Source organism: Saimiri boliviensis, chromosome 2 (genome assembly GCF_048565385.1).
Source record: "Saimiri boliviensis isolate mSaiBol1 chromosome 2, mSaiBol1.pri, whole genome shotgun sequence".
NCBI classification, from domain to species: domain Eukaryota; kingdom Metazoa; phylum Chordata; class Mammalia; order Primates; family Cebidae; genus Saimiri; species Saimiri boliviensis.
Genome location: NC_133450.1, coordinates 46748256 through 46760831, shown reverse-complemented (window position 1 = coordinate 46760831; position 12576 = coordinate 46748256). Strand labels below are relative to the sequence as shown.

General features: G+C 40.7%; 2 protein-coding genes across 2 annotated transcripts in view; one reads left to right on the top strand and one right to left on the bottom strand.

Moving 5' to 3' along the window:
- Nucleotides 1–12576, top strand: part of LOC101027939 (myosin-6) — a 251421-nt gene that overhangs the window by 138844 nt on the left and 100001 nt on the right. The gene's annotated exons all lie outside the window — the stretch shown is intronic.
- Nucleotides 1–12576, bottom strand: part of RNF212B (ring finger protein 212B) — a 41684-nt gene that overhangs the window by 2104 nt on the left and 27004 nt on the right. The window contains exons 6-15 of the mRNA XM_074393228.1: nt 11569–11684; nt 10257–10317; nt 9509–9537; nt 8057–8103; nt 7797–7839; nt 6177–6237; nt 5742–5790; nt 3052–3091; nt 2035–2132; nt 1338–1399 (exon numbers count right to left, since the gene is read on the bottom strand). Of these exons, the coding sequence (XP_074249329.1) occupies nt 1338–1399; nt 2035–2132; nt 3052–3091; nt 5742–5790; nt 6177–6237; nt 7797–7839; nt 8057–8103; nt 9509–9537; nt 10257–10317; nt 11569–11684 (606 nt within the window). The remainder of the gene's footprint in view (nt 1–1337; nt 1400–2034; nt 2133–3051; nt 3092–5741; nt 5791–6176; nt 6238–7796; nt 7840–8056; nt 8104–9508; nt 9538–10256; nt 10318–11568; nt 11685–12576) is intronic.

Below are 12576 nucleotides of genomic sequence, written 5' to 3'. Positions count from 1 at the left end.
TTTGTAGACGGTTTATAGAGCTTTTAAGTCTTTTTTCATCTGTAGGTTAATCCCTCCATTTGTGAGGATCTTAGGGAGGAATGTTATTTCCCCAGTGTTGCCTCTTAAGGCTTAGACCCTAATTTCTTTCTTTCTTTTCTTTTTTTTTTTTTTTTTTTTGAGACAGAGTTTCCCTCTATTGCCCAGACTGGAGTGCAATGGTGTGATACCAGCTCACTGCAACCTCGGCCTCCGAGGTTCAAGCTATTCTCCTACCTCAACCTCCTGAGTAGCTGGGACTATAGGTGCACACTGCCACACCCAGCTAATTTTTTTTGGATTTTATTAGAGATGAGGTTTCACTGTGTTGCCCAGGCTGGTTTCGAACTCCTAAGCTCAGGCAATCCGCCTGCCTCAGGCTCCCAAAGTGCTGGGATAACGGATATAAGCCACTAAGCCCAGCCCCTATTTCTTACTGATGAAAACAAAGGTCATCTTGGAATATGGGAGCAAAATATATACCTACCTTAGTATGAAGGAACTGTTCCTGGGGGCACCAGGAGCTTGGAGTGAAAAAGGGGCCTAAATATGCTCAAAACCCAAGCCATTAAAAAAAAAAAAAAGTTAAGACTGGACTTTTTTTCTTTCTTGCAATTCTCCTGTCTCAGCCTCTCAAGTAGCTGAGGTTACAGGCGCACAGCACCATGCCCAGCTAATTTTGTATTTTTAGTAGAGACGGGGTTTTACCGAATTGGTCAGGCTGGTCTCTAACTCCAGACCTCAGGTGATCCACCCCCCTCAGCCTCCCCAAGTGCTGAGATTACTGGCATGAGCCACTGCCCCCGCCCTTGTGACTTCATTTAATAGGGCTCTTTACAAACCTCACCTTGTTGTCACGCCCTTTTCTTTTTGTTGCTGGAATCAGAATCATAGTCCCATAAATTTACAAAATATTATTCTAGCTATCTCTGGAAAAGTAAATGTGGTTTTTCCTATTTCAAATAGTACCTCTACCCAAAAGATATATTTCATATCAAATACTGTCTTGTGGAACTACTGAGAATGTCAGCGTGTCCACACTTAATTCACCCTGACCAAGACCTCTCAGTATAAAGCCTCTCACTACCATGTGACTTCATTTAAAAAATCCCAAACCAGGAAGCTAATCTAACAGTAGGATAAAATCTGAAATTGAGACCATTCTGGAAAATTGTGTACATATGGTTACCAGAGTTGAAACCCATGATGTTCTTCACTGGTTATATTCCACCACCCTAAGACCAGAATGAGGCATTTAGTGTGCAGGCCTAACCATGTGAGATTTCATGCACAGACAAGTTAGACTAGCCAGGTCTCACCTGCAGGACTGGTTGCTGGAAAGTAGGAAAACTCTCTAGTGTGGTTCTGCTCTCCCTCTGAGCTGAAGGATAAAATGGAACAGCGAAAAATAACTTACTTGGGCAGTTTCTCGACAGTGTTATTTGTGGGTCAGGGTAACAAGGTAGTTCGTAATCAAAGGAAAACTACTCAGAAGGGAAAGACAATGAGGAATTTAAGAGATGGGTTATAAAGTCCGTTCTTATCCTGTGAGGACCAGGTACTGGCAGAGAGGTCTGAGATTTAACTATAAGTGGAAAGATAGGCAATATAAATATTTAGGTGAGCTAAGGAAGATGGCAGCCCCTTAGCAAGAGGACTGGTGGTAGCACCTTTACCGAAAAAGATGGGGAAAAGAATGGATATTGGCCTTATAATCCTTAGAACTGAGTGCCCAGCATTTTCAATATAGGGACTTTTGAGAAGCCAGTTTACTCCTATAGGCCAAACTTCTGGCTAAATAGTAAGACTTGATGGTGACAAGATGAATGCTCACCAGGGAAAATCCAGAGTTTCCCTTCACTGTGAAGGAAATGTGAAGGCTCTTAAAGAATATTAAGGAGGCAACTAGACAATGCTCTTTGGGGGCAAACCCCAACTTCTTGTCATCTTGAAAATTTTCATTTTAGTATATGTGTCTATAGTTGAAACTCCACTCCTTTGGAAATGTTAACTTACCAGAATTGTTGGGGGTAAGGACTCTTGTGTGGCCTGAATGCCCATTTGGGGATGGTCTGAAAGAAAAAATCCCCTGTCCAGAGGAGGCAGATGAAGGTCTAAGGAAGGGAAATAAAAGCATCAGCAGAGAAAAGCAAAGGTAAAGGTAAAAATAAAAAGAATATTTAATGTAAGAGCCTATACAGTTAGGCCAGAGAGGAAAAACTCCCCTGCTTGCAACTAATAATAAAATAATTTTTGCTTGCAAATAATAATAAAATAATTTTTTTGAGACAGGGTCTCACTCTGTTGCCCAGTTTGGAGTGCAGTAGTATGACTGTGGCTCACTGCAGCCTTGACCTCCTAGACTCAAGCGATCCTCCCATCTTAGCCTCCCAAGTAGCCCATTAAGCCCAGCTAATTAGGTCTCACTTTGTTGCCCAGGCTGGTTACCAACACTTGGGCTTAAACAAGCCTGCCACCTTGGCCTCCCTAAGTATAATCCCAGGATTATAGGTGGGAGCCACTACACCTGCCTGGCCAAAATACACTAATTTGGATGTATATTAAACACAGTGCTATCCAACTTTCTTTTTTGTTTATAAGGCATGTTACAAACTTCAGTGGTACAAGCCAGTGGAGAGGTAACTCTAGGACTGCTGACAGAGTTTTGTATTTTAGTTTTGATTTGTTTTGTTTTTGAGACAGAGTCTCTGTCACACAGGCTGGAGGGCAGTGGCACCATCTCGGCTCACTGCACCCTCTGCCTCCCAGGTTCAAGCAATTCTCCTGCCTTAGCCTCCTGAGTAGCTGGGACTACAGGCACGTGCAACCACTCCCAGCTAATTTTTGTATTTTTAGTAGAGACAGGGTCTCACCATGTTGGCCAGGCTGGTCTCGAACTCCTGACCTCAAGTGATCCACCTGCCTAGGCCTCCCAAAGTGCTGGGATTACAGGCATGAGCCACTGCACCCAGCCTGCTGGCAGAGTTTAAGTATGAACACATGCCAAGAAAAAGGAAGCACAGTGTTACTCACCTATAACATAAGCTGTGGGTTGAAGCTGGTGAAGGGGTTTCTGGAAAGTACAAAAATAAGCCTGTGAGATAATCCATGAACTGGAGAAGAGATTCTCCAGTTATACTGGGGTATACTGGGGGCCAAGGAAAAGGAAATGGAGATCAAAGATTTTTAGTATATATGTTAGGCTTGGGGGCCAATGGCAAGTGAAAAAGCTCACAAATCACATAGCAGTATCTCTAACAGGTGCTTTTCTCTCCCTTTCACGAGACTGTGGGCCGATATCCCTCACTGCCTTCATGTGCTCTAATGTATCTGTGCCTTGGCTTCCCCCGCAAGATGGAAATCACCAGAAAGAATAGGTAAAGACAAAAAAAATAGCTACAAGTGGCAGAACAAAGATCTCCAAAAATTTCCTCCTCCATAAAAACAATGAGAAAATTGGCATAATGGTCAGAATAAACTTTTTCAGAAATCTGGAAATTAACAAAGGGCTTGTAGTAATCTGGAGAATGTTTATTCAAGAAAAATACCAGAATATTAGTAAAACAGCAAGGTTTGTGGCATTTTAATTTGCTCTATTGCCATTTCTCCTTCTCCAGCTCCGTGGTAGCCTTGAAAACCAACAGGGCACACTCATGGTGAAAACCAACAGTCTGACAATCACTAGAGGGAATGGAACAGGGTTGGAGCTTTTTGAAGGACTCATTCCCAAAGAACTGTCATTATTTGACCTATCTAGTGGTTCCCTGAAAGACCTCACCTTCAAGCTTGTCTTTATTTGATAGCACCAGGACTTGGAGCTCAGAGCTTACCAAGTGTAGAAAAACCTTTTCCCCAGTCTGCTGAAAACAATTAGAAGCACTTGTTTGGCTGCCTAAGAAGATAAATATCAGCTGGGACAAACAAAAGGCTAACCAAAAAGCATGACATATAGAAAACAAATAACAATGCAGAAGGCAGTCCTTACTCATCTGTAATTATGTTAAATGTAAATGAATTAAAAGGCAGAAACTGGCAAAAAGATGAAAGAAAAACAAGTCCAACTATACATAGTCTACAAGAGACTCACTTTGGATTCAAAGATGAATATAGGTTTAAAGGAGACGGATGAAAAAATATATTCCATGCAAAAAAAACAGTGAACAAGAGTGGCTATACTAATATCAGACAAAATAGACTTTAAGACAAAATTGGCTGGGCTCACACCTGTAATCCCAGCACTTTGGGAGGCTGAGGCAGGTGGATCATGAGGTCATAAGTTCAAGACCAGCCTGGCCAACAAGGTGAAACCGTCTCTGCTAAAAATACAAAAAGTAGCTGGGCACGGTGAGACTGAGGCAGGAGAATTGCTTGAACCAGGACCAGGGAGGGGGAGAGTGCAGTGAACTGAGATTGCACCACTGCACTCCAGCTTGGGCTACAGAGCGAGACTCCATCTCAAAAAAAAAAAAAAAAAATACAAAATTGTTGGGCCAGGCACAGTGGCTCATGCCTGTAATCTCAGCACTTTGGGAGGCCAAGGCAGGCAGATCACTTGAAGCCAGGAGTTCAAGACCAGCCTGGCCAACATGGCAAAACCTCATCTCTATACTAAAAATGCAAAAATTTGCCAGGCGTGGTGGCACATGCCTGAATCCCAGCTACTCAAGAGTCTGAAGCACAAGAATTGCTTGAAGCCAGGAGGTGGAGTTTGCAGTGAGCTGAGATTTTTGCCACTGAACTTCAGCCAGGATGACAGAGTGAGACTCTGTCTCAAGAAAAGACAAAAAAAGAAAAGTGTTACAAGAGACAAAGGCATTAAATAATGATAAAGGGGTCAACTTATCAAGAAGAGAAATATTTATATATGCACCTAACAACAGAGTTCTAAAATACATAAGCAAGAACTGATATAATTGAAGAGAAAATTAGACAATTTGACAACAGGAACCAGGCATGGTTGCTCATGCCTATAATCCCAGCACTTTGGGAGCCGAGGCAGGAGGATTGCTTGAGCCCAGGAGTTCAAGACCAGTCAGGGCAACACAGGGAGACTTCATCTCTACAAAGAAATTTAAATCTAAATTTAAAAAACTAGCCAGGCATACTGGCACATACCTTTTGTTCTAGCTACTCAGGAGGCTGAGGTGGGAGACTATTTAGATAATTAAAAAAAAAAAAAAAGATTTGGGAATTTCAAATTCTTTCTTGTGAAAGTCCTCTCTGATAGGTATTCTCTAGGTACTGGCTAATGCCCTTGAAAATGGCAACCATAGTAATAGTTTTAAGGGGCTTTAGGTAAGAAATTAAGTAAGCAGACCTAAAACATTCCTTCACTGGAATATTTTTATGTTTAAAACACAGCAAAGCCAGATACACTTCAGGCCAACAGCCGGCATCCTGTGAACCTTCTTTTTACAATTAGCTTATACTGCCATCTGGTGGCAATTCAAAAAATTCCAAGTTAATTTTACTGAAAAGTTATCCTCCATCTCCTACCAGAGGTTTTCAATGACTTTGTATCACTCAAATCTTTATTTCCCCCTTATTAATTGGAGGGGAAAAAATCATTATTTGAAAAACCTGTAATATATGTATGGATACCTTGAATCACTGTCTGGAAAAAAACAAGCGAAATGGCATTCTATTAGACATAGAAAACCAGAAATCTGCAGATCTCTGCATAGAGTAGGTTGATTTCTGACACCCTTTCTCCCTCCTCTCACCATTATAAGGGTTTCTTGGAGTTCTCCTTTCCTGCAGACCTCTGCCTCCCTAATAGACAAATAATAAGCATCAATTAATAAATATATCTCAATTCTCTGGCTTCCCTATTCCCTATTTATCTATATCTACACATTCAAGCATATATTGTTCTACTACAGTGGGCAAACTAGTTTAAGAAAGAGCCATACTTTACTCTTTCCAAATGAACACCATGGACACTGTTATTTCAGTCCTGAAACCCTTCTACTATTTCCACCCCTATTTATTCTGTGTCCATTTTTAACATCAGGTCTCCGTTGCCAAAAGAAAATAGGGTCTAGTATGACATCAGATAATTTATGCCAAAACGAATATAATTTAGGTTCTCGATAAACCTTTGCTTTCATTTAGTGTTAGAAACTTCAGTCTGGAAAGAGAAGGTGAACATTGCTTACTTGTCCGAAGCTACCAAAGCCAGCCTCTCTAAAAGGAATAGATTCCGCTGAGGAGGATCGACTGTATACGGTGAAACAAAAAGAAAAAAAAAAAGCAAAAAACCTAGTTTTACTTGTTGTTGTTGTTTTGTTTTCATTTTTGTTTTCAGACGGAGTCTCACTCTGTTGCCCAGGCTGGAGCACAACAGCACAAGCGCAGCTCACTGCAACCTCCGCCTCCTGGGTTCAAGCGATTCTCATGCCTCAGCCTCCCCAGTAGGTAGGACTACAGGTGTGCGCCATCATGCCCGGCTAAATTTTGTATTTTTAGTAGAGACAGGGTTTCACCATGTTGGCCAGGCTGGTGTTGAACTCCTGACCTCAAGTGATCCACCCACCTCAGCCTCTCAAAATGCTGGGATTACAGGCATAAGCCACTGTGCAGCCAGCCTCAAAAAACCTAGCTTTATATGTTGTTAGTACACATAACACTTCATTGTTGTTTTTTGGAAAGGGACATATGTCACTAATAAAATGTCTTCAAAGCTAGATCGATGTGGGGAAAACAACTTTCTCTTCTAGTTTTGAGAGACTTCCTCTTGGCTCCCAGGAGGCGGGATTCCCTGATTTTGACCCACATGGCCACCTTGGCACAAAAGCCTTGTGGTATGGAAAAACAAATGTTTGTATGTCCTCTTCTTCCTTTCTGTCTTCCAGCATAGACTTAACTCCCTTAAGCCGACATCTATTGGGACCTGACTCCCAGTCATTGGTTGCCAGTGTGTCAGGCCATCTGGACTTTCCAGTGATGCTACTAACATGACACCTGCAAAAAAGAGCAGTGGTTCCCCTTCTACATTGTAGATCTTCAGATAAATTCTGCCATTTTCTTTCTTTCTTTCTTTCTTTTTCTTTCTTTCTTTCTTTCTTTCGAGACGGAGACTTACTCTGTTGCCCAGGCTAGAGTGCAGTGGCAAGATCTTGGCTCACTGCAACCTCTGCCTCCCAGGTTCAAGCAATTCCCCTGCCTCAGCCTCCTGAGTAGCTAGGATTACAGGCACATGCCACCATGCCCAGCTACTTTTTTTGTATTTTTAGTAGAGACAAGGTTTCACCATGTTGGCCAGACCGGTCTCGAACTCCTGGCCCCAGGTGATCCACCTGCCTCAGGCTCCCAAAGTGTTGGGATTACAGGTGTGGGCCACCGCACCTGGCAAAATTCTGCCATTCTCATTTCACTTCCTGAAAGCAGGGTCAGCTTGTGAAAAGTTGTTAAACAACAGGCTAAATGTGAAATGTCAACCCTCACTCTAAACTTTCCCTGTTCAGAACATCAGATGAAGACTTCATTGGGTTTTTTAATGGTTTTCTGATTTTTGGTAGTCCACTGAAGAAGGGAATCTGAAAGTTGTATACTGTTAACAATTGTCTGCCCATGTCCTGCCTAAAATACCATGATTGTTTATGGAAAGTATCTTTAATAAAGCCGGATACAGTTTGTCTTGAAAAAAAAAAAAAAAACCTAGCTTTAAACTTCTACATAGACCTAAAATTTTGTCAGTCCCAATCTGAGCCACATTTAGATATTTCTTTCATCCTCCAACTCTTGCCAACAGTTTTAATGTTGCTGTGTAGGCTTACCTGACCACTTGACTGCTATGCTGGGAACTGGGTCGTGGGGTAACTGAAAGAGAATAGAGCGCAGAATATAAAGTTGCCATCAATGGTGCACCCCACCTTGCCTGGCCAATTTGTTGTGTGTGGTAATCTGTTATATGATGTTTTCATATTATACATAAAGTTAGGAAGATCACATTATTGTCTTTGAGAGGAGACCATCTTCTACATAGGGAAAGGATATTCACCTCACACAGATATTTAAGGGAAAAAATTTTCTTCACCTGACTGTGATGGGGAAGTAATGCCCACTGGTCGAGGTGTGGTTGACCTGCAAGGAAAAAAAGAGAAGCGGCTCAAATCCCCCTAAGCAGAGGTTAAGTGCCACTTTAGAGGATCAATCAGATCATTGTTTATAGAAATAATAGCTTCCTCTCTGAGCACAAATTGCTTACTCTCATGTATTCTAGGTAGCATCGCCAAATATGGAAGCAACATTTCCATGTAAAACCCGTTGCTCTCCAACTCCCTAAGTGGAGCTTTCTTCACCTCTGTGTTGCCCATAATAAAAGTTGTAAAGTACACCTTTCTTCTCTCCCCAGTGCCTTACCAAGTACTCTTGGCCATACAGCTGTCCATCCATTCATACATCCCTCCATCCTCTCATCCACCTTAAGAAACTAGAAAAAGAACTAAACCCAAAATAACCAGAAAGAAGGATGCCATCCAACAAGCATATATTTGTGTCCATATTTCCCAGATCCTGAGATTACAAAGGTAACTAGAATAACTGAGAGGCTTACAGGCTAGTGGGAGAGATTAAAAAAAAAACAATTAGAGCAGTGTTTAAGTGTCATAATGGGCTTATCAGAAGTACAGAAGGACAAAAGAACACTGACTGTAACTTCTGTGAATGTAGGAGGCCATGTCTTTTTAATCCATCAATGCAGAGCTGATACTAAAAATATTTTTAGGCTGTGTGTGGTGGCTCACGCTTATAATTCCACCATTTGGCAGGACAAGGTGGATGGATCACCTGAGGTTGGGAGTTCAAGACCAGCCTGACCAACAAAGAGAAATCCCGTCTCTACTAAAAACCACAAAATTAGCAGGGTGTGGTGGCGCATGTCTGTAACTCTAGCTACTCAGGAGGCTGAGGCAGGAGAGACTCGCTTGAACCCAGGAGGTGGAGGTTGTGGGTGAGCCGAGATTGAGCCAGTGCACTCCAGCCTGGGCAACAAGAGCAAAACTCTGTCTCAAAAAAAGAAAGAAAGAAAAAAAAAAAAAAAAAAAATATATATATATATATATATATATATATATATGTATACACACACACATTTTTTAAACAGTTGGTAGAGCATACATATCACTAATTAGAAAGGACCAGTGGAATATATCCAGCTCCTAACACAGTACCTGATAAACTGTAGGCACTTAATATTTATTGAATGAATGAATAGACAACCATCTAACTCTACCTAATGCAATCTTCACAGAGGAAATTACTGAGTTGAATTTTGAAGGATGAGTAGGATTTCATAAGATGACAGGCCAGGGTGAGCACTACAGTTAAAATTTTACTTCGGCACTTTTCAGTGAGTAACTCTTTCTCAGAGAAGTGAAAGCTAAATTCATTAACGATTTTCTTTCTCTCAGAGTTCACCCAGCCAGGAGTCAAGAAAGAATAGACATTTTCAGGGGACTGGGCTAGTACAGAAGCTGATAAAACTGACCTGCTTCCTTGGTACCAACTCGGAGATTCCTATAGGTTAAAAAAAAATTAAAAACAGGAGTGAAGAAAGTTGCAACTGAGGATCCTAATCAACAGATCTTTAGTTTTAATTGTTAGATAACAAAGCTCAGTGCCCCTTAGTCAGGGTTGCTAAGATTCCCAGTAGGGGGAAAAGTACCTGCAGTATTTCCTTATGATATTATTAGCTTTGAGGGGATAAAATTTTAGTTCATCATAAGTGCACATAGGGAATCCCACAGACTAACATATGTGGGGAAATATGGACTCTCTGGGGAGAGAAAGGGAAATGACATACTACAATGTGCTTGAATAATTATAGGAGTGTGATCAACAGGAAAATTATACAAATACACAGAACATTCTTAGGAAGAAAAAATATTTAGGAAGTAGAGCGTAATGCAGAGGAAGGGTCCTGAGGTGTCTTGAGTTTATTGAAGAGAAATTTTTGAGTTGCAACAGATGTCTCCTCTATAAAACAGCTTCTACCTGGTATGTTGTGAATGGATTACAAGAGTGCTATATATTGATCCTTTCAGTCCTCCAAGGTCTGCTGAGACCTCATCCATTTATATGTACATCCATTTGTACAATAGTGTGCTTATTGTACAAATATAAATTTCTGTGTGTTCCATGATGAGAAAAAGTTTAGGAAACATTATTCTATACAGTCAGCTAGATAGATGAGAAAAGTAGGAGAAAAAATAATAAGGAAAATCTATTTCATTTACCTTTAGAATGGCTAGAAGTTTCCTCAGTTCTCCGTTCTCCTTCCTTAAGACTGACAATTCTCTAGGCAAAAGATGAAAACAATCAGCTCCAGCAGATCAGGGATTAAAACCTGATTTTTTCTTATTATAACTATTAACATCTATTTAATGCTTATTGAGAAATGCTTGCAGCTATACAAGCTATTTCTGTCAGAGATTTTGTGATTGAAGGAGACAATGTCAGGATTTTGATAATAAGAAAAATCAGGTTGACAAAATAAGAGATAACTCGGTATGATTTTAGGGGAATTTGCAAAAAAAAAAAATCAATTTCCTCTCTCCACACACACACACATCCCTGGCCTGCTGATGTCTAAAAGTTTTTATCAAGGATTCCATCTTTTGATTGCTCTGGCAGCACATATACCAAAATTGGAACAATACAGAAAGATTAGAATGGCCCCCAAAGACAGTTAACATGTAAATGCTTGAAGCAATTCATAAAAAAAAAAAACAATAATAATAAATTTAAAAAGAAGGAAAAAAATCCCAGACCAGCCTAGGCAATGCAGAGAGACTCAAGTCTCTACAAAAAAAAAAAAAAAAAAAAAAAAAAAAAAATTAGCCAGGCATAGTGGCATGCACTTGTAGTCCCAGCTACTTGTGAGGCTGAGTTGGGAGGATCACTTAAGCCCAGGAGGTTGACACTACAATGAGTGTTATCAATGTGAATCAGCTATATCTGATTTTTCAAAAAGAAGTGGAGGGTTTTATTTTTTTTTTATTTTTTATTTTTTGAGACAGTGTCTCACTTTTTCACCCAGGCAGGACTGTAATGGTGTAATCATAACTTACTGTAATTCAGACTCCTGGGCTCAAAGGATCCTCTAGCCTCAGCCTCCCAAGTAGCTGGGACTACAGGTGGGAACCAACATGTCTGGCTAATTTTTTATTTAAAAACTATTTTTATTTTTTAGAAGCAAAGTCTCGCTATGTTGCCCAAGCTGGTCTTCTCCTGGACTCAAGTGATCCTTCTGCTTTGGCCATCCAAAATTCTAGGATTATAACTGTGAGCCACTGCACCTGGGCTGGGAAGCAGTTTCTGATACTGGGAAATAGAAGAGGAAAACTGTAAAGTGAGGAGGGCCTCTGGAGGGCAGAAAGAAAAAAAAATGGAGATTCAGGGGATCAAAAACTCTGTACCTGATTTTCCCAAACAAACAAATACATATGGAGCAATTTCCAGGCTTTGCAAACACAAGGAAATAAGGACTGTCAGTTCTTAGAAAGAAAAAAAAAAAAAAGCTCTCTAGGGATTTGACTTGTTACTTACTTGTCCTGGCTGACCAGTGTTTGTTGTGCCTCCTGCACGGCTGTTTCTAACTTTGTAATTCTATGCTTATAAAAGGCGAGGAGGAGATCTGTTTGTTTCTTCTGGAAACTCCACACCTACTAGGGAAAAACAAGCCTTTAACATACTCTCCTATAACTCCTTCCCCTTCACTTTTGGCAACAAAGGGAAAGCCATCAAATCACACTTTATTATACCGCTCATTTTCTTCTAGAACATCTGGCCTAATTCACAACTTCCCAGAACTAGAGGTCAGCACTCAATTCCAAGGCACTGGCCTTCTACTATCTTTCTTTTCTTTTCTTTCTTTCTTCTCTTTTTTTTTTTTTTTTTTTTTTTTTTGTTTGTTTGTTTGTTTTTTGTTTGTTTTTTGAGATGGCATTTCACTCTAGTTGCCCAGGCTGGAGTGCAATGGCACAATCTCGGCTCACTGAAACCTCTGCCTCCTGGTTCAAGCTATTCTCCCACCCCAGCCTCCCTAGTAGCTGGGATTACAGGCATGTGCCACCCTGCCTGGCTAATTTTGTATTTTTAGTAGATACAGGGTTTCTCCATGTTGGTCAGGCTGGTCTCTAACTCCCTACCTCAGGTGATCCACCTGCCTCAGCTTCCCAAAGTGCTGGGATTACAGGCATGACCCACTGTGCACATCCCTTTCTACTATCTTAATGAGAATATTCTACCATAGTTGAATGACCCTTTAAAAATATGATATTTCATTCTGTACAGTAAGAGAGATTTTTTTAAAACTGTTTTTCAGGCTTAGAATTGGTTCTAATTTGTCCACTATTAGTTTGGATCAGTTTCTACATTCATAGCTATTACAGACCTTTGGTGATCAATTTACTTTCCCTAAACACACCTACACAGAGTCACCTGCAGGCTGCTTATGCTGCTACAGGAAAGGGTGGAGAGGCACAGAAGGAGATTGCCTATGCTTGAATTTTGTTTCTGGGCATGCACACATAATTTTATCATTTGCCTTACTTT